Genomic DNA, 22,069 nt, shown 5'->3' with positions numbered 1-22,069 from the left:
AGTGTGCATGTTTGGTACAGTTATTCATAGGGGACATAGTCATAGAGTTTCTGGATCTAAGGGTGTGCACGGTTACATTTTTTTTTTTTTTTTGAGATGGAGTTTTGCTCTTGTTGCCCAGGCTGGAGTTCAGTGATGCCATCTCAGCTGACTGCAACCTCCACCTCCTGGATTCAAGTGATTCTTCTGTCTCAGCCTCCCAAGTAGCTGGGATTACAGGCGCCCGCCATCACACCTGGCTAATTTTTGTATTTTTAGTAGAGATGGAGTTTCACCATGTTGGCCAGGCTGGTCTCAAACTCCTGACCTCAAGTGATCCACCCACCTTGGCCTCCCAAAGTGCTGGGATTACAAGCGTGAGCCACTGCATCCAGCCAGTTTTGATGAGGATTGGGAGATCACTCTCTGCATGCCATGCTGGTCTGTACCTTCACCATCAGTGTGGAAAATGGCCTGATTTCGCATTCTCTCACCAGTATGGGATATCACTGTATAACTTTTATGGATTGGGTAGATGAAAAGGATATCTCAATTTGCATTTCTTTTGTTGGAAGTGAAGTTGAGCATCTGTTTGTGTTTGTCACTCCCTTTCCCTGCCCTGGGTCTAGAACATTGCAAGCTGCTGTGGCAGGGAAGGAGCATGGTAGAACTGTCTGTAGTTCTAAAAGGCTGCTGCCAAGGGTCACAAGTGTCTCCCCCACTCACACTTCATTGCCCAAATCTAGCAGTAGGTCCAGGTTTTGAGGAGCTTAAGACTCAATGACTTTGGAAAAAGAAAGACAATTAAAAGCACAAAACAGGTACAATAGTGAATATTGTTTTAGAATAAGAAATACACTAAATGTGTATTTAGAATAAGAAATACACTATTTTTTTGGTGGTGGAGGGTGGGGGACAGGGCTTCTTTTGACTCCCAACAGGAAACAATAAATTACAAATTTAAAAAGCGTTTTCTTTCTGTTTTTGTTTTGGCCTCCACTGCAATAGATCCTTCGTAGATTTGAACTTCAGTTTGACCAATAATTCTGAAAAAGTATACAAAGTCAACCTGACATTTCATGGTACATGAGAGCAGTTCAGATTTTAGGTTGCCACTACACTGTTTCGAGCAACATCACATCATTATACAATCAGTATGTTCTGAGGCTCCTTTCACTGATTTATTGATGAACATGTGTAGGAGTTTGTCGCTGAACGCTTATTTTTTCATGCTGTTTCAGTGAATTGGAAGCAATTTTGTGTGCCGTTTTATTTGGGATTGTCAAGACTTTGTCAATTTAAAATTTGTCAGCTGTATCAAGATGCTATCTGGTACATTGAGATACATAAAACTCTAAGCTCCCACACAGAAGTACTTGCTGTTGGCCAGACACAGTGGCTCATGCCTGTAATCCCAGCACTTTGGGAGGCCAAGGCGGGCAGACCATCTGAGGTCAGGAGTTGAAGACCAGACTGGACAACATGGGGAAACCTTATCTCTACTAAAAATACAAAAACTAGCCAGGTGTGGTGACGGGCGCCTGTAATCCAAGCTACTCGGGAGACTGAGACAGGAGAATTGCTTGAACCCAGAAGGCATAGGTTGCAGAGAGCTGAGATCGTGCCATTGCACTCCAGCCTGGGCGACAAGAGCGAAACTATCTCACAATAATAATAATAAATACTTGCTGTTTATAGTGCTGCCACAGGTTTGTGCCCTACACACCCTGGAATTCTGATAAATTCTATTTCATGTGGTTTCCGTGAAAAAGGAGAAAATATGTAGTACACTTATAGTTGCATACACTATATTTTTGAGTATTTTCCTGATAAAACACAACTCCCATTTAGGCACTGATGACAATAGAATTCTCTACTTAAAATTTTATGCATTTAATGATCTGAAGAATTTCCCACAGATAAGTTTCTGGCTCCATATGTTTCAAACCCTGTTTCTTCTCCACTACCCACATATTTCTAGTTAGTCATCGTAGAACAGTTTATCTCATGAAGTTTGGGGTTTGGGCTGGGCATGGTGGCTCACACCTGTAATTCCAGCACTTTGTGAGGCCAAGGTGGGTGGATCACTTAAGGTCGGGAGTTCAAGAGCAGCGTGACCAACACGGAGAAACCCTGTCTCTACTGAAAATACAAAATTAGCTGAGTGTGGTGGCACACACCTGTAATCCCAGCTACTCTGGAGGCTGAAGCAGGAGAATTGCTTGAACCCGGCAGGCAGAGGTTGCAGTGAGCTGACATTGCACCATTGCATTCCAGCCTGGGCAACAAGAGCAAAACCTCATCTCAAAAAAAAAAAAAAAAAAAAAAGAAGTTTGGAGTTTGTTCCGTTGTCATATGTCAGGTCAGCCTGTGCAGTGGTGTCAGAGCATATCTGAAAGCCATTCCTCCACTGGGAGTGCTACGGTAACTTAACCATACATGGAACCAAAAGCTAAACCCAAATTTAATGTATCCCTCACTCAACTTCCAATTAGCTGAATACCAAAAATGTCCATTGTGGCCAGGCACAGTGACTCACGCCTGTAATCCCAGTACTTTGCAGGGCTGAGGTGGGTGCATCACTTGAGGTCAGGAGTTTGAGACCAGCCTGGCCAGCATGATGAAACCCTGTCTGTACTAAAAATACAAAAATTAGCCAGGTGTGGTGGTGGGTACCTGTAATCCCAGCTACTTGGGAGGCTGAAGCAGGAGAATCACTTGAACCTGCAAGGCGGAGGTTCAGTGAGCCAAGATCTCACCACTGCACTCCAGCCTGGGCGACAGAGACTCTGTCAACAAACAAAACCAAAAATGCCCATTGCTATTTCATTATCACCTGGCACAAGTAGCTGTGACAGAAAGTTGGAGTGGAAGGAGGACTATTACGATAACTTCATCAGCCAGTCTTCTCTCTTTTTCGTCTCTTCCTGCTTTTTGATGCTGCCAATCATAATTAGCCACAGTTGTGGAAATCTGACAACCTGTTAATATCAATTCTGGTTTTTTTTTTTTTTGGCAATGGAGTCTCTCTCTGTCAGCTAGGCTGGAGTGCAGTGGCGCAATCTCGGCTCACTGCAACCTCTACCTCTGGGGTTCAAGTGATTTTCATGCCCCAGCCTCCCAACTAGCTGGGATTACAGGCTTGTGCCACCACACCCAGCTAATTTTTTTGTATTTGTGTAGAGAAGGAGTTTCACTGTGTTGATCAGGCTGGTCTGGAATTCCTGGCCTCAAGTGATCCAACTGCCTTGGCCTCCCAAAGTGCTGTGATTATAGGTGTGAGCCACTGCGCCTGGCCCAGTTTACTTATCAAATATGAAAATATTTATTTTGGTCCGTTCGTAGGTACCACCTGCAAAGGACTGTCTCCAAGGGCATCCATAATCTCATGATTAGCAAACAGAAGAGTTTTTTCTTATATATATCTTCTTAGACAGCTCTGTATAATTTTTACACATGACATTTGCTCACTTCAAGGTTGTTGTAAGTTGAACTATTTTTGACTGGTTGTCTTGAAATTGTTGGCTTCCAGTATCACTTTATCTGAGCCCTTCTTGCTGGTCAATAGGTAGTTTTTATTTCAGCAGTGATTAGATTTTACTGTGCTAGAGAAAATGTTGACATTTTGCTGTGTCCAATGTCAGACAAAAACACAGCAGAGTATTAAAAACCATCTAAATGCCTGTCAGTAGGGGATCAATTAAATTGTGATATCTGTATAGAGGTGTATATATATGTATTTATGTATCTGTCTATTGAACTACATATGAATAATATGTAATTATTAAAAATAACATCTGTGTTTCTATTTTTGTGGAAATAACTGGATACTATTTAGTAGAAAAAGTAGGCTAAAAAATAAATGTATAATACGTATTTTATGGTTTAAATAGGTGTAGGTTATATCATGTTATTTCCTTATTTTGTATATAGTGTTTTATCATTTGTAGAGCCCTTTTACATATATTTTTGTTTTGGTTTTGAACACGGTGACCATTTGAGATACACAAAGAAGGCAGATACAATGTTATGGGTGAGAAACTAATAGAGAAATAACATAGTGAGGCAATAAGAACTGGAAAGACTGAGAATCAAATCTTGGCTATTACGTCCTAACACTGCTTCTTGCTATCTGTATGTCACAGGACTTTAATTTCCTTATCTGTAAAATGGGGCTAATATTTACCTCATAAGGTTGTGCTAGGTGACTAAATGATAAAGAATGAGAAGTGCCTATAAGGTGTTTGATTTGTAGGTACCTGTAATCAATGAGTAATGAGTAGTTCTTATGAATATTATTAATTATAATATTAATGTTTTATAACAACAAGAGTTTTTCCTCCCCTAATATTTATTGCTGCATAACTAATTACCCCAAAACTTTGTGACTTAAAACAAGACATCTTAGGTGGGCCACAGTGGCTTTGGGAGTAATCCCAGTGCTTTGGGAGTAATCACATTGCTTTGGGAGGCTGAGGCGGGAAGATTGCTTGAGGACAGGAGTTTGAGACCAGCTTGGGTAACAGTGCGAGACCCTGTCTTTATAGAAAATTAAAGAATTATCTGGGCATGGTGGTGTGCACCTGTAGTCCCAGCTACTCGAGAGTTTGAGGCAGAAGGATCACTTGAGTCCAGGAGTTGAAAGTTGCAGCGAGCTATGATTGCATCACTGCACTCCAGCTTGGGTGACAGAACAAGACCCTGTCTTAAAAAAGCAAACAAACAAAAATCATACCTTTATTATCTTTTCATTTCTGTGTCAGGAATTTGGGAGTGGCTTTGCTCTGGTTCTCTCAGGAGGTTGCAGTCAAGCTTTTGGCTAGGGTTGCTAGGGCTATATCATCTGAAAGCTTGCCTGGGCCTGGAGGACCCGTATCTAAGATGGCTTGTTCAACATGGTTGTTGGCAGGAGGCTTTAGTTCTTGGCACTTATACCCCTCCACAGGGCTGCTTGAGAGCCCTCAAGACATGGCAGCTGGTTTCTCCCCAGCATGAGTGATCCAAGAGAGAGCAAGGCAGATACCATGGTAACTTTTCTGACTGAGCCTGTGCAGTCACACACCTGTGAAGTCATTTCTGCAAGGCAATAGATCAGCCTTATTCATTGTCATAAGAGTCTTCTCACTCTCCTCCCAGTTTCTGCCCTTGTCCTCACTGTGGTCTGTTCTCCATGAAGTAGCTGATGGCCTTTTTAAGACTCAAAGGAGATTGTGTCACTCTCTGGTGCTTCCATGACACTCAAAGTGAGAGCCACAGACCTCACTGCACCCAAGGGCTGTTTGTGTCTGTCCTCCCCTCCTGTGATTCTCCCCAGGGCCCACCTGGCCCTCTTCCCAGGAATCTCACCTCGTTCTTCCATCTGCCTCCAGTACTCTTTCTCTAGACAGCTGTCCCCTGTGTTCGGCAACTCTGTCTCAAATAGCACCTTCCAGGGACACTGTCTAAACTTTATTTATTTATTTAGAGACAGAGTCTTTATTGCCCAGACTGGAGTGCAGTACAGTGGCGTGATCTCAGCTCACTGCAACTTCTGTCCCCCAGCTCAAGCAATTATCTCGCCCCAGCCTCCTGAGTTGTTGGGATTACAGGCATGTGCCACCACACCTAGCTAATTTTCATGTTTTTAGTAGAGATGTGGTTTCACCATGTTGGCCAGACTGGTCTCGAATTCCTGACCTCAAGTGGTTGACCTGCTTCAGCCTCCCGTAGTGCTGGGATTACAGGCCTGAACCACTGCACTTGCCCTAAACTTTATATTATTTTATTAAAAAGTTTTTTTAGACAGTCTCACTCTGTGGCTTAAGCTGGAGCGCAGTGGCACAATCTCTGCTCACTGCAACCTCCGCCTCCCAGATTCAAGGGATTCTCCTGTATCAGCCTCCCTAGTAGCTGGGACTACAGGTGTGCAACACCACGTCCAACTAATTTTTGTATTTTTAGTAGAGACAGGGTTTCACCATGTTGGCCAGGCTGGTATGGAACTCCTGGCCTCAAGTGATCCACCCATCTCAACCTCCTGAAGTGATATAATCTTGAAGGGATTACAGGCATGAACCACCGCTCCGGGCCTCTGTGTCTAAACTTTCAAAAACCTTTGCCTCAGATGCTTTGTTCAGCTTCCCTGCTTCCATTTTTCTCCTTCATTCTTATCATTGTCTCTCTCACTCTGTTTTTAAATTTAATTAATAAGAGAAAGCCCTCCTTTATTAGACTGTGAGCTAAGAGCAGGGATTTTTGTCCATTTTGTTCACTGCCACAACGAATGGTCTATTTGCATATTCGTGAAGCCATTTTTATGTTAATATTTAAGAATGTAGGTGTTACCTTCCCACACAAATATGGTTGAAGCTAGCATACCAGAAACATTTGTAATTCATCAGTACAGTGTGTTATTTCTTGCCCAAGATTACTAGATCTGATTACTGGGGTGAAAAAAAAGAAGGGAAAGTTTAGGAGTTTCCCTTATGTGAACTATTTCTTTTGTGAATTGATTGCAAGTTAGGTATATAATTCTGATGGAGAATTAAAATCTATGGTGCTATAGAGAATTATAAGAAGAGCCATTAGGAGAAGCACAAGGTGTATATTTAAAGACCCATATCTTTTGTTTTATTGACAAGTAAAAAGTTTTTTTTTCCTGAGGCAGAGTTTCACTCTTGTTGCCCAGGCTGGAGTGCAATGGCGTGATCTCAGCTCACCTCAACCCCTGCCTCCTGGGCTCAAGTGATTTTCCTGCCTCAGCCTCCCAAGTAGCTGGGACTATAGGTATGTGCCACAACACCCAGCTAATTTTTGTATTTTTAATAGAGATGGGGTTTTGCTATCTTGGCCAGGCTGGTCTTGAACTCCTGACCTCAGATGATCCACCTGCCTTGGCCTCCCAAAGTTCTGGAATTGCAGATGTGAACCACCATGCCCAGCCAACAAGTAAAAATTTCTGTATTTACTGTGTACAACATGATGTTTCTAAATATATAAGCATTGCGGAATGGCTCAATCCAGTGAGGTATTGTGTATTATCTCACATACTTACCACTTTTTTTGTTGTTGTTAAAACACTTAAAATCTACCCGTTTTGTTTTTGTTTTTTTGAGACGGAGTCTTACTCTGTCGCCCATGCTAGAGTGCAGTGTCGTGATCTTGACTCACTGCAACTTCTGCCTCTTGGGTTTCAAGCGATTCTCCTGCTTCAGCCTCCTGAGTAGCTAGGATTACAGGCGTCCCCTCCTCCCCACTACACCCAGCTAATTTTTGTATTTTTAGTAGAGATGGGGTTTCACTATGTTAGTCAGGCTGGTCTTGAACTCCCGACTTCAGGTGATCCACCTGCCTTGGCCTCCCAAAGTGCTGGGATTACAGTTGTGAGCCACTGCACTAAAATCTACTCTTAACAGTAGTCACTAAGTAACCATGTTGTACAACAGATCTCTTGAACTTATTCTTCCTAACTCAAATTTTGTATGCTTTGACCAAGAAGACCTGTATCTTTAACGTGTTGACTTAGAAAAGACCACATATTGTTAGGAAAGAGGTTCTGTGTAGAAGTATTGACAATGGGAGAAGCAGAACCACTCTTCCATTCACCTGAAGACACTGACCAGGCAGCCAGGAATTGTAGATATGGGTTTTCTAATGGCTCATTCAGGCCCCGCCTGCTGGCTATGTGCAAGTTACTGTGCTTGGTGCCTTGGGAGTAGACAGGGATGGAATGCCCTGCCCCCTAAAAGCTCAGAGGGAGAGGCTGCAGGATGGCAAGGATAGAATGCAGTCACAGGCTAGCCAGCTTTCCTGGGATAGAGTAGGATAAGCTGATGTCTGGCAGGGAGAAACAGTCAGGGAAGACATGGGGCGGAGGTGGTGGCAGCGTCCAGTGGAGCACTGGAAGTCATGAGTAGGACTTCAACAGGTGGAGAAAGGCCCCAGAACAGCCTGTGCCTTGGATGCTGCTGGCACTTTAATCCTCTGAAGATGTCATCAGAAAGTAGATTCTGATTCTGTAGTTCAAGGGGAGGAAGCAGAGATTCTGCATTTCTCACAAGCTCTAGAGGGCAAGTCTCTAGAGGACCACAGAGCTGTCTGCCTCTGCTGCCTTGACCCATGAGGTGGAGGCCGGCCTGGAAGCAGTGGCACAGGCTTCAGATGCCATTGAACTGAGCGGAGCGGGAGCCCAAGACTGATCTGGCTTTAGGTGTTCCAAACCTTTCCTCGATCACAGGGTCATTAACTCCGCCTTTGGGCTCCTCCTTCTCCTGAAGTCCCCCTTTAAAAGTTCACTTGGCATTTTCCATCGATATCTATTTGAATTTATTATCTATGAACTCTTAGGACATATTGCCAGAATGTTACTTTGGTCCTTCAGAAAGAAATTTATTCTATTATTGGTAGATTTCTTAATGTTTTCTAATAAGCTGCCATCTTGTGATCAAGTTCAAAAATACATTTTTAAAAACCGCATGAATTAATTAGGTGGGCCTCTTGTTCCCTCCTAATTGGGGAAAGAGGAGATTATAGCAATCATTCTTTTAAAGCCATCAGGAGTCCCAGTTAACCTGTGTGACCTTAGCAGGAATCACCAAGGTAACTTCAGATAGCGTAAGTCGGACACCATCAGGATTCTGTTCTCCCAGTGTTTGGCATAATTGTGGTAGAGACCATGAATTAGAAACATACATAGGCAACACCCACTTACTGATGGCAGGAGAAGACCTAAAAACATTGTGGAGATGTTTCTGCTTCTTCCCAAGGGCCAGCGGTTTACACCCAGGGGCCACATCACACCAGATTGATTGCAGTGTATGCGGTGGGTCCTTCACTGTTTACATTGGTAATTGGATCCTTTCGTTAAGACCCTTGCACCTATTCTTGATGTAAGAATTGAAGCAGATCTGATTTCCAACAGTTATGGCTGCCGTCCCCAGAGGAAAACTCGATGCAGTATGTTGTTGTTGTTCAGTGTTATTTAAGCATGGTAGCCACGTATGTCTGCAGATGTATACTAAATATATATATACATGTATGTTTCCAATTTTCTTTCTAGGTCTTGGCCCTGATTGCGTTTATCTGCATAGAGACCATCATGAAGTGCTCCCCGTGTGAAGGCCTCTACTTTTTTGAGTTTGTGAGCTGCAGTGCGTTTGTGGTGACTGGAGTTTTGCTGATTATGTTCAGTCTCAACCTGCACATGAGGATCCCCCAGATCAACTGGAACCTGACAGTGAGTACAAGCGGCCACTTTGGCCACGAATGGGTCACACGGTGGTTGGCTCCAAGGAAAAGTTGAATCTCTCCAGGTTGTATTTGGTTCTAGTTCATTTTAATCCTTAAATATTCCATTAAAATTCAACTGTAAAATTTTAAATTTTTTACTGGGTTGAGTAAAACTACAAAATAAACTGAATCTTAACTAATGGGAGAAACATCATAATAGAATTATTTTGGCCACTTCGAAGATGTCATTTCAATTTTGCGATCATCTGAGAAGACTGGTCATGTTAATCTTTGCAGAATATGGGAAATAAAATACAATGAAGACATTTGCGTATTTTTCAGACTGGACATAAAAGTCATTTATAAGAATATGGATTCTGGAAGAATTGAAAATATGAATGAAAATGCCAATAACTTGCAGAGCCTAGAAATATTATTAAATTCAAAGGAACTAGAAGGACCCTGGGGGGGTTTGGTGGTTTGATCAGAAAGTCCTGAGTGGAAACCTGCCCTCTTCTCCCCATGGTTTGGGTTCTTAGTCCTGTTTGTCAATCAGATGGGAAACACCCTTGTCAATCAGATGGGAAACACAGGGCTCATCAGTCCCAGACCCCCTTTCCTGGACTGTGTCCTTACTGTGCTGAATGAGAAGGGGATTTTAATATCATTTGGTTTTCTTGAAATGTATTTGCAAATTAGCATGTGCAAGAGCTCAAAGGGAGTCAGTCAGGGAGATCCATGTAAGCACAGTCGGCTGCCTTACCCTGCTGGGCCTGTGGGAGGAGAACTCTGTGGGCACCTCAGCTGCTGAGGGGAAGCAGGAGGAGAGCGCCACAGACCAGCTACCCTTGCCTGAAATTGGGAGCCACACAGAAGCCACACGTGGCTCCATCTGTCTTTGGCTGCTGCTGGGCCCATGAGAAAGTGTGGGCCCCAATGAGGAGGCTGGAGCTGCCACCTCCCTGGCAGAGCTGCTCTCCTGGTATGCCCTGGGGCCTGCAGTGGGGAAGGTCCTCCTTACAGGTGCTCCCTGGGTTGTCCTAACCAGCACAAACTCCTAAAGGAGGAAAAATTTAAAGGAGAGTAGATGTCAATTGAAAACCTAGCTGTTTTTTTGTCTTAGCACCAAAAGCTGAGAAAAATGTGGTGGTATTTTAAATTTAAGCTCTAAAACCTCAAGATAACTAGAAGCATTTTGTCCGAGTTTTTGTGACAGGTTTTAATGTCTCAACTATTTTTAAGATGAGGTTTATGTTATCCATAAGAAAATGCTTATAGAGAATGTAGTAGACAGTTTAAGAGAACTTTGCAAACCTTCCCCAGTTAAAATGCTCATACCATGGATGCAGGGTCAGGGTCAAGGTCAGCATCTTGTTCATTGCTGTCCTACTTGCCTCGTGTTCCTGAGGCCTGTCAATAATACTTGCTGAGTGAAGGGCTGGGCTGTGAAACCCTGCGGGAGGACCTATTTGACAAAGAAGCAGCTGCTGGAAAGGTTAAGACTATAGGCATTGAGTCAGACACACCGGGCTGGGTTCAAGTCCAAGGTGGCTGTTAAAACAGGCTGTGCATGACCCTGGGCAAGTCTCTGAGAGCCCTGCATTGGTGAAGTATCAGCACTGGTAAAGTGGAGATAATAATCTCTTTTTGCAGGTTTTTTTTAAAGTATAAAATGAGGTAATGGGTATAAAGGCATCTGGTAAGGCCTCAAACCAGTAGGTGCTGTGGCCAGTGCAGCAGTGTTAATCTCACCTGAGTAAGAGGTGTCCTGGCAGGCTGCTGTTCTGTTACCCACACTGTTCCCCTGTTGACTTCCATCAGGTTTGACTTGACTCCCTTAGTTCTGTTTTGTCAGTTTTATCTGATAGCCATTAACCTGTTAGAAGACTTCATGCTTCAGATTTCTTACTAATTTATACTGGCCTTTATCCCTAGAAATACCTACTTTTTTTGGTGGTTGTTGTTTATTTATTTTTTGTTTTTTGATATGGAGTCTTGCTCTGTCACCCAGGCTGGAGTGGAGTGGCATGATCTTGGCTTACTGCAACCCCTGCCTCCTGGGTTCAAGCGATTCTCCTGCCTCAGCTTCCTGAGTAGCTGGGATTTCAGGCTCATACCACCACACCTGGCTAATTTTTTATCTTTAGTGGAGATGGGATTTTACCATGTTGGCCAGGCTGGTTTTAAACACCTGGCCTCAGGTGATCCACCCGCCTCAGCCCCCCATAGTGCTGGAATTACAGGCATGAGCCACTGCATCCTTCTCAGAAATACCTATTTAGTGAGCTTTCTGGAATTCTGCTTTTTCTGTTTTAATAATGAAAGATTTTCCACTTGTTGACTACCACACTACCACGTCACTGGTCATGTTGAGGTGCATCTCTTCCCCTGGGAAGTTGATACTCGTTCTTTTCTTCTGGGTGGTGATGATGTGGTCACTTGAGAACACTATCCTGTTCTTTGGGACCCGTTTCAGACTTTCCACTCTTTTGGAGCAGATAAAGGCTGTGTGCTTGCCCAACAAAAGGGTATGTGCATTACATGAACTTGAGGAGATGGTACCTATTTTTTTTTTTTGACATGGAGTCTTGCTCTGTGGTCTAGGCAATGGCGCAATCTTGGCTCACTGCAACCTTCGCCTCCAGGGTACAGGTGATTCTCCTGCCTCAGCCTCCTGAGTAGCTGAGATTACAGGTATGCGCCACTATGCCTGGCTAATTTATATATATATATATATATATATTTTTTTTTTTTTGTTATTTTTTTGAGATGGAGTCTCACACTGTCACCCAGGCTGTAGTGAAGTGGCACAATCTTGGCTCACTGCAATCTCCACCTCCTGGGTTCAAGCAATTCTCCTGCTTCAGCCTCCCGACTAGCTGGGACTACAGACATGCACCACCACATCCAGCTAATTTTTTTGTATTTTTAGTAGAGATGGGGTTTCACCATGTTGGCCAGGATGGTCTTGATCTCCTGACCTCCTGATCTTCCTGCCTCGGCCTTCCAAAGTGCTGGGATTACAGGTGTGAGCCACCGCGCCTGGCCTAATTTTTGTTTTTTTAGTAGAGATTGGGTTTTGCCATGTTGACCAGGCTGCTCTCCAACTCTTGACCTTAGGTGATCCAGCCACCTCAGACTCCCAAAGTGCTGGGATTACAGGGGTGAGCCACTGCGCCCGGTCGAGATGGTACCTATTAAAGGCAGCTCATGTCCAGTGTTCTCTGAGAGGGGTGAAAAAGTGAGCTCCTCAGGGCCGATTTCAGCTCATCAACTCGCTACAGAAGGGTTGGCCTTGACTGCGTTGTGTTTCTCTAAGAAGGTGGTAGGAGTATTCGGAGTATTTTCGTCCCCAGCAGAGCCAGCCTGATGATTAAAATAGGGTGTGATTGGTATAGATTTAAAAACAGGTCATTCCAGGAGCCCAGGTTGACATAAATATGGATGAGAAATGATAAATAAGGAGGACAATGCATAATTTTCTACAAGCATAATTTGATGGAATTTGAAAGATTCCATTAATGTCAGGTTTTTGGTTTGGGTTGTTTTTTTCTTTTTTAGATGAATTGTGGGACTTGTTTGATATTTGTTTTTCTCTGTGTCCTAGGAACTCACACATTCACATGTTCCACCCCTGTTTACTTTGATTAGTGCCACTCCTCCTTTCTACCCCTTCCCTTCTGGGATGTGGCGCTATCTAAAAAAGGTGTGTCTGATCCTCCTCCCATCCCAAAAGCCTGCCAGTGGTTCTCACTCAGCTAGAACCAGAGCCCAGGGCCAGCTCAGCCAGACTTCCCTGAAGAGGAGGTCAGCACCTGCCTTCTCTGCTTCCCCCTCTCCTAATCTCTCTTTTCTAATCTCTTATTGTCAAATATTGAAAAAATTATGGAAGTAAGTATACAGTTTAATGTACAGCCACCACCTGGGTCAACAAATAGGAGATTGTCAACACCCTAGAAACTTCCTATGTGTATTTTCCAGCCAAACACAGCTCCTGTCTCTTCCCCCAGTCTGCCTTCCTGACCATGTGGTGGTCTTGCCTGATTTGTCTTCAACCCAGTCCAGTCTGGCAGCATTGCAAGTCCTCTGGTCAGGAACCTGGGATGGGGCCTCTGTGTTCCTGGATCCTCTGGTTATTCTTGGGTTTTCACCCCACTCAGCGTCTTGGTGGTGTCTGCTATGGGGTGCTCTGTCCTTCTGGCCATACTCTCTCATCTCACTTCCTGGAAGCCCACACTGTCCTGTTTTTCTTCTTCCACTTTGGTCACCCTTTCTTAGTGGGCTCTGTGGCCCTGGAGGCCTCTTAGGCCTCTATCTCAGAACCCAAGCTGGGTGCTGTGGTAGGTTGAGAACAGTTAGCAGTCACCCATGGTGGCCACTGGCTGAGCCCTGAGCCCTTGGGCATGACTTATCTTATGGTTTTTTTCTGACACCAAATACATTTTCCACACCAAGTTGTTCTGTAATTCTTTGACACTGACTGGGTATTCAACAGTTCCTTTCTATTCTGATACTAATGCTCAGAGTTAGCACCGATCCCACAGATGAATTAGCACAGATCCCACAAGATGCCCCCACTTCAGACACCAGCTGCAAAAGAGGTGCCCAGGCACTTCTGTCTGGCTAAATACAGATTCGATGATTTCCACCACCCCTCATCAGGATCAGTCATTCTGTGCAGTGACTCACAGGACTCAGGAAGGTGCTTTACTTAAACAATCACTGGCATGTTTTAAAGGATACAACTCAGGAACAGCCACTTGGGAGAGATGCATAGAATGAGGTCCGGAGGGCCTCAGATACAGGAGCCTCTGTCCCCATGGAGTCAGAATGAGCCCCACTCAGAAGTTTCCCAGACCCCATCATTTAGGTATTTTTTTCTGGAGATTTCACTAGGTAGGCATGATTGATTGGCCATTTGGTGATTGAAGTCAATGTCCAGCTCCTCTAACTTCCCTGGAGATCCAGGGGTTGGGGCTGAAAATTCCAACTTTCTAATCACCTGGTTGGTTTTTCTGGTGACCTGCCCCTATCCTGAAACTACCACCCACTTCCCACAAAAGTCTACCACCCCCTTTCCACAAAAGTCACTTCATTAGCATAAACTCAGGTGTGATTGAAAGGGACTCATTATGAATAACAAAAGATGCTCGTATCACTCAAGAAATTCAAGGATTTGAGTAAATGTTTTTCATTATAGGACACTCATTCTTTCTGGGACCCAGTTTCCTCATCTATGAAAGTAGAACAAAATAACAAGTCTTACCTTATGGGCATTTTGGATCACAATTAGGTTAGAACTCACTGGGAGCTATATGATTGGCACAGTGACTCCATAGATGGTAGCTACTATTGTCATCAACATTATAATTGTCCCTTTGATCTTGAGGCCATTCAAGCATAAGTGAGTGCACAGGATGGGCTGAGTGCTTGCAGATGTTCTTGTCTCCTTGATGTGTAGACCAAAGGCTAGAGCCAGCCACACAGCACATTGGTTTGGTAGCCAAGCAAGATTGCAGTGACAGCCCCAGGCAGAGCCTGTGTACAAATATTTCATCTGTGATCAGTTCAGCCTTGATTTGTTTCATGGCCCAGGAACTCAGGTGCTTGATGCTAAGATTTGCAGTATTCCAGTATTGAGCCTTTCAAATTGTGTGAGTAGTAAGTGCTTATTGTAAAAACAAAAACAAAAAACCAAAAACTAGATGATACAGGTAATGTTAAAAAAAATCATATGATGACCCAAGAGAAATGAAAATTGTCCACACAAAAGCTTGTAGATTCATAGCTACATTATCTGTAATAACCAAAAAGTAGAAATAAATGTCCATCAACTGATGAAGGATATAATAACATGTGGTGTATCTATACAATGGAATATTATTCAGTAATAAGAAAGAATGAATGGCTGGGCATGGTGGCTCATGCCTGTAATCCCAGAACTTTGGGAGGCCAAGGTGGGCAGATCACCAGAGACAGGGAATTCGAGACCAGCCTGATTAACATGGAGAGATCCTATCTCTACTAAAAATACAAAATTAGTCGGGCGTGGTGGCACATGCCTATAATTCCAGCTACTCAGGAGGCTGAGGCAGGAGAATCGCTTGAACCCAGGAGGTGGAGGTTGCAGTGAGCAGATATTGTGCCATTGCACTCCAGCCTGAGCAAGAGCAAAACTCCATCTCAAAAAAAAAAAAAAAAAAAAAAAGACTGAGAACTGATACATGCTACAATATGAATAAACATTAGAACTATTATACTAAATGGAAGAGGCCAGGCACAAAAGACATGTTATATCATTCTATTTATATGAAATGTCCAGAATATTTCTGGCAGATTTCACACACACACAAAAATGTCCAGAATAGGCAAATCCATAGAGACAGAAAGCAGATTGGTGGTTGCCTAGGGTTGGGGGAGGAATGAGAAATAACTGCTAATGCGTATAAGGCTTTTTTAGGAGTGCTAAAAATGTTCTAAAATTACATTGTGATTGAATTGTATACTTTAATTGAGTGTATGTTATGGTATGTGAATTATATCTCAATAAAGCTGTTTAAAAATATGTGAAATGATCTACTGAAGGGTAACCACTTAAATACTTGAGTATAAATTCTTTTAAACTATTCTTTCTAGACTGTTTTTTGCATGTGCATGTATGTTGTGATATGTTGAATGCAGAAAAATAGAACCATTAAAGTCATGTTTTTCATTTAAATTATTATATCTTCCATGTTAAATATACAGCTACATCATTGTTTCTAATGACTGCATAGTGTTCCATTATGGAAATACCATTTTATTCAACAGCTCCTCTATTGAGCACTTTGTTTGACTTTTTTGCCTTATATCATTTATTATTTTTTTTTTTTGGAGACAGAGTCTCACTCTGTCCCCTAAGCTGGAGTGCAGTGGTGCAGTCACTGCTCACTGCAGCCTCAACCTCCTGAGCTCAAGCAATCCTCCCACCTCAGCCTTCCAAGTAGCTGGGACTACAGGTACATACCACCCTGCCTAGCTAATTTTTTGTATTTTTGTAGAGGCAGGGTTTTGCCATGTTGCCCACACTGGTCTTGAACTCCTGAGCTCAAACAGTCCACCCACCTCAGCCTCCCAAGTGTTGGGATTATAGTCGGGAGCCACCAAGCCTGGCCCCCACTATGATTTTCTTTTTTTTTTTTCTTTCGAGACAGAATCTTGCTCTGTCTCCCAGGCTGGAGTATAGTGGTGCAATCTCAGCTCACTGTGACCTTTGCCTCCTGGGTTCAAGTGATTCCTCTGCCTCAGCCTCCTGAGTAGCTGAGTGACAGGTTTGTGCCACCACGCCCAGCTAATTTTTGTATTTTTTTAGTAGAGACAGAATCTCGCCATGTTGGCCAGGCTGGTCTGGAACTCCTGACCTCAGGTAATTCCCCTGCTTTGGCCTCCCAAAGTGCTGGGATTACAGGTATGAGCCACCACTCCTGGCGCCCACTATGATATTTAAGATGGATTTTCAGGTATGGGATTCATAGGTAAATGACATGAACCTCTTTAAAACCCTTGATTACCTTTTGGCAGTGGTTTTCCAGGAAGTTGTGTCATTGAAGCCCTGCTTGCCAGTCTTCTCACTTGCTCCAACACACGTACTTACCCCAAGTGTATAGTCTGCTAGTCCCGTAGATGAATAGTATATGATTGCCAATTTAATTTTCATTTCTTTGGCCATAAGTAAATTTGAATATTTGTTCCTGCTTATTAGCCATTTATGATTCTTTTTCAAATTGCTTATTTATGTCCTTTCCTCACTTTGTTACTTTTTCTCAATATGCAAGAGCTATTTATAAACTAAAGATACTCAGTTTTTTTTTTTTTTTTTTTTTTTTTAATTTTTTGAGATGGAGTCTTGCTCAGCCACTCAGGCTGGAGTGCAGTGGTGCGATCTTGGCTTACTGCAACCACTGTCTCCCGGCTTCAAGTGATTCTTCTGTCTCAGTCTCCTGTCTCAGTCTCCTGAGTAGCTGGGATTACAGGCACCCGCTATCATGCCCAGCTAATTTTTGTATTTTAGTAGAGATGGGCTTTCACCATGTTGGCCAGGCTGGTCTTGAACTCCTGACCTTGGGTGATCTACCTGCCTCAGCCTCCCAAAGTACTCTGATTATAGACATGAGCCACTGCACCTGGCCTTTTTTTTGGGGGGCAGGGGGAAACAGTCTTGCTCTGTCACCCAGGCTGGAGTGCCGGGATGCAATATCTGCTCACTGCAACCTCTGTCTCCCAGAATTCAGCGATTCTCCTGACTCAGCCTCCTGAGTAGGTGGGACTGCAGGTGCCCACCACCACATCCAGCTAACTTTTTGTATTTTTTTAGCAGAGACAGTGGTTCACTATGTTGGCCAGGGTGGTCTCAAACTCCTGACCTCAAGTGATCGGCCCACCTCAGTCTCCCAGAGTGCTGAGATTATAGACGTGAGCCACTGTGCCTGGCCGATATTGACCATTTTGTCAAATGGTTATTTAAGGCATAATATTTGTCAAGATTGCACTTGAAGGTTTCTGTATTTGGTACAGTGCTTAGAAAGTTCTTCTTGACCAGGGTTATCTAAACACACACATATACTTTTGTGGTTTTGCTTTTTTTAATGTAATTTTTATTCTCTTTGATTTATTTTGGTTTAAGGTATCAGGTAGGAATACACATTTTTAAAAGTATTTTTTCAATAGTTACTTAGCACTGTCCTTTGTTTCCTCACTACTTTTCCTTTTAAAATACACCACTATGTTTTAAATGGCATTATTCCATTGTCATACCCAACAGAATTAGCAATATTTAATTTTATTTAATATCCAGTTCATATTCAGAAATCCCCTTTGTCTTACAATGTCATTTTCATTTGTTTTGTTCAAATCTTGATCCAAGCAAGGTCCCTGCTGTGGGGATTCACTCAGGTGGTGGCAAAAATATTAAAGGAAAAATACTAGAGAAAATTATAGAATATAGTTGCAAACCTTCTTGGAAGGCCAAGAATTTTGCATAGTTTCAGTAGAAGTTTCAACTGAAGGCAGCCTAAATCCCCTTTACATTTAATTAATAAGAAAAGCAAATAGCTAAAGTATATAGAGGAGTTTATCTGTATAACTTGTTTACTCATGTAGTCTCAAAACTAACCTTTGAGCCAGACAGCCCTCTCAGCGGGAGGTTGACCAAGAAGATTACCCTCTAATGGTGTTTGCTTTAGGCATTGGAACCTGTCCTTTAATCTTCAGCTTTTAGTAGTATTGACTCAAGCCTTTGTCAGTTAAACTTTACTGAATAAATGCAAGTGTCATTGACTGAGGAAGGCCGGTGGCTGCTATCTTGTTATAGCACTCTCCAAGGAGTCTGTCAGTGGCCACAGACACCTAGCCCGCTCATTCACTGTATTCTGTGTGTGAATAAATTTATCATCTGTTGCTGAGTCAGGGTCTGCAGGACCCACCCCCACGCCCCACAAATAGCTCCTTTACCTCCTTCCCCTTTTTTTGTTCTTTTTTTTTTGAGACAGAGTCTCCCTCTGTTGCTCAGGCTGGAGTGCAGTGTTGCAATCTGGGTTCACTGCAACCTCTGCCTCCCAGGTTCAAACAATTCTCCTGCCTCAGCCTCCTGAGTAGCGGGGAGTATAGGTGCATGCTACCATGCCCAGCTAACTTTTTTTTTTTTTTTGAGATGGAGTCTCACTCTGTTGCCCAGGCTGGAGTGCAGTGGCACGATCTTAGCTCACTGTAACCTCCGTCTCCCTGCCTCTAGCGATTCTCTTGCCTTAGCCTGCTGAGTAGCTGGGACTACATGTGCACGCTGCCTGGCTAATTTTTTGTGTTTTAGTAGAGCTGGGGTTTGTTCATGTTGCCTAGGGTGGTCTCGATCTCCTGAGCTCAGGCAATCCACCTGTCTTGGCCTCCCAAAGTGCTGGGATTATAGGAGTGAGCCACTGCTCCTGGCCTGAGCTAATTTTTATATTTTTAGTAGAGATAGGGTTTCACCATGTTTGCCAGGCTGGTCTTGATCTCCTGACCTCAGGTGATCCACCTGCCTTGGCCTCCCAAAGTGCTGGGATTACAGGCATGAGCCACTGTGCCCGCTCCCCAACCCTTTTCTTTTTATTCAACTTGTTAGAAAAAACTGGGTCATTTATCCTCTCAAGGGTCCTGCAGTTGGAGTTGGCTGCATGCAACCTCGTGGTTTTGCAGGTCATTCTTTCCCTATCTTCTTTGTGACCTAGTTATTGGTTTCAGGGCAGTGTGGTACCATAGCAGCTTCTCTGGCAATTGAAATGTTTTCTGATCTGCTCTGCCCTTGAGGTGGCAACTTGTCACACATGGCTACTGAGCACGTGAATTGTGACTAGTGTGATTGAAGAGCAGAATTTTTTATCTTATATAAATTAGTTTAACTTTAGTCACACATGGCTACTGTTTGCCCTATTGGACAGCACAGCCCTGGATGCTCAATTAGATTCATCTTTTAAGCAAGTGCTTCAGTATTTAAATTTAGTTCAGTGGGATTTGAGGAGGCAGATGTGCTATGCTCTTATTAGCAGTTGCTGGCATTTTTCCCCTGGTTTAATCTGGTCCCTTAGTCTCAGATCATGTTGGAAGATTATTTTTTATCTTTTTAAAATAGGATTTTTGAGTGTTTTTCCCCTGTATTCACTGATTACATTCATCATCTCATTCTGCATTCATTATTCTTAATGATCATTACTAAAACAAATTTAAAACTGCTGATACTCCTACAACTTTAAAATTTTTGCCTGTTTGTTTTCTAGTCCTTTGCCACATCTCTGTTTTTGTGTTGTCACTGTTAATGTCGATACTATTTTATTTGATATTTAACCTCACAGTGTATTATATTTTTCCCTGATTTCTGAATAGTCTTTGCCTTGGGAAGTATATTTTATATATATTTTTTTACCCCTACAGCATCTTACCCAAAGCTGAGCGTAACTAAACACTTCCTGGTTTGAATTTGTGAAAAATTTGCCCTGGCTTATGCAGATCATAGCTGAAACCTGTGTATCTGCTGGCAGATGCATCTGAGCAGAGCTTTCCATGAGCCAGGAGCAGGTTGGGTGTCTGCTGCAAGGCTCAGCACTGATGATGCCAGCATTGTCTCTTTACATCTTATTTTATTATTTTACTTTATTATTTTATTGAGACAGAATCTCTCTTTGTCGCCCAGGCTGGAGTACAGTCACACGATCTCAGCTCACTGCAACCTCCGCCTCCCGGGTTCCAGCGATTCTCATGCTTCAGCTACCCAAGTAGCTGGGATTACAGGCATGCACTACCATGCTCAACTAATTTTTGTATTTTTAGTAGAGATAGGGTTTCACCATGTTGGCCGGGCTGGTTTTGGACGCCTGACCTCATGTGATCCACCCGCCGTGGCCTCTCAAAGTGCTGGGATTACAGGTGTGAGTCACCATGCCTGGGTGTCTTTACATCTTTAAAAAGAGAAAATTGGCTGGGCACGGTGGTTCAAGCCTGTAATCCCAGCACTTTGGGAGGCCGAGGCGGGTGGATCACGAGGTCAAGAGATCGAGACCATCCTGGTCAACATGGTGAAACCCCGTCTCTACTAAAAATACAAAAAATTAGCTGGGCATGGTGGCGCGTGCCTGTAATCCCAGCTACTCAGGAGGCTGAGGCAGGAGAATTGCCTGAACCCAGGAGGTGGAGGTTGCGGTGAGCCGAGATAGCACCATTGCACTCCAGCCTGGGTAACAAGAGCGAAACTCCGTCTCAAAAAAAAAAAAAAAGAGGAAATTAGCCTTAGAGCCAGGCCACACCAGAGGACCCATCAGGTGTTGATAGTGTAGTCAGCCTGGCACTCAGGCAGTTTGGACTTTGTCCTGAATTTTCTTTTCCTATAGAGGTTTTAGAGGTACTATGGTATGACACGGCCTACTGGGGGCCTAATGCCAAAGTGGTAATAACAGAAGTGACAGTAAATGTCTAGGCGACCCTAGCTGTGGGCCAGACACCATGCTGGGCTGTTCATGGGTATGGTTCTATGTAATTCCTTAAACAACTTTGGGAGGAAGGGGGCACTATTCTCACATAAAGTACAGAAACAAAGTAGCTTGTCAAAGTCATATGGGTGGTTTGGAGCCTGCTCAGGCTGTGACCTTTCATCACCGTGCTATGTTTCCTTCCACAAGTAAGACAAGAGTAAATCTGTGAAACGCTGGATATGTGCTGTGCAAGAAGCTCAGGAGAAAATCCTCCAGGCTTTAGTGATATGGAGGCTTGAAAGACTGCTTGAGAAAGAGTGTGAGGTCTGGCTAAGTGTGTTCTCTGTATGTGAAACAGTTTTGAGTGTCACACATGTGTGCGGGGAATGCTGGTGGATTTCACCAGTTTTAGTACATTTGGACCCTTGGGGACATAGCAAGATGATCTGAGTGTGGTTTTTAAAAGATGGCACTAGACTTCTCAGTGGTAATTAGTGTCAGCAGTTTGGGTTACTATTTCTTCAGAAAGGGTAGTGGAGTTGGTGAAAATGTAGATTTTGTTGTGGTGATTTATCAAGTAGTGTCATAAACTGTTAACTTTGCCTTCCTTTGTGTGACCAGTCACCCTGTGACACTGAGACTGAAATATGGAGCCACCAGGGAAGTTGGGTATTGTGGGTCTTATTTTGAAAGTTCTTCAGTTGCTTTTAGAGCAAAGATGGAATGGTTCTTTTCACATAGTTTTATTTTGTCTCTGTCTTTAGGATTTGGTCAACACTGGACTCAGCACTTTCTTTTTCTTTATTGCTTCAATCGTACTGGCTGCTTTAAACCACAGAACCGGAGCAGAAATATCTGCCGTGGTAAGCAAACTCAAATGGTTCAAGCAGGCTGATCTGGGGACCTCC

The 22,069-nt window shown here is 43.3% G+C and overlaps 1 protein-coding gene across 3 annotated transcripts in view; it reads left to right on the top strand.

Annotated features, from left to right (window-relative positions):
• The window catches only part of CMTM4 (CKLF like MARVEL transmembrane domain containing 4), a 73,566-nt gene that overhangs the window by 43,312 nt on the left and 8,185 nt on the right, over positions 1-22,069 (top strand). For all 3 annotated transcript variants that reach the window (XM_021667086.2, XM_021667087.2, XM_012468295.3), the window contains exons 2-3: positions 9,017-9,193; positions 21,926-22,024. In XM_021667086.2, the coding sequence (XP_021522761.2) occupies positions 9,017-9,193; positions 21,926-22,024 (276 nt within the window). The remainder of the gene's footprint in view (positions 1-9,016; positions 9,194-21,925; positions 22,025-22,069) is intronic.

Source organism: Aotus nancymaae, unplaced genomic scaffold, assembly GCF_030222135.1.
Source record: "Aotus nancymaae isolate 86718 unplaced genomic scaffold, 86718_ANA_hifiasm-v0.15.2.pri h1tg000030l, whole genome shotgun sequence".
NCBI lineage: Eukaryota > Metazoa > Chordata > Mammalia > Primates > Aotidae > Aotus > Aotus nancymaae.
The sequence above is the reverse complement of the archived record's forward strand: the minus strand, read 5'-3'. Positions and strand labels throughout refer to the sequence as shown.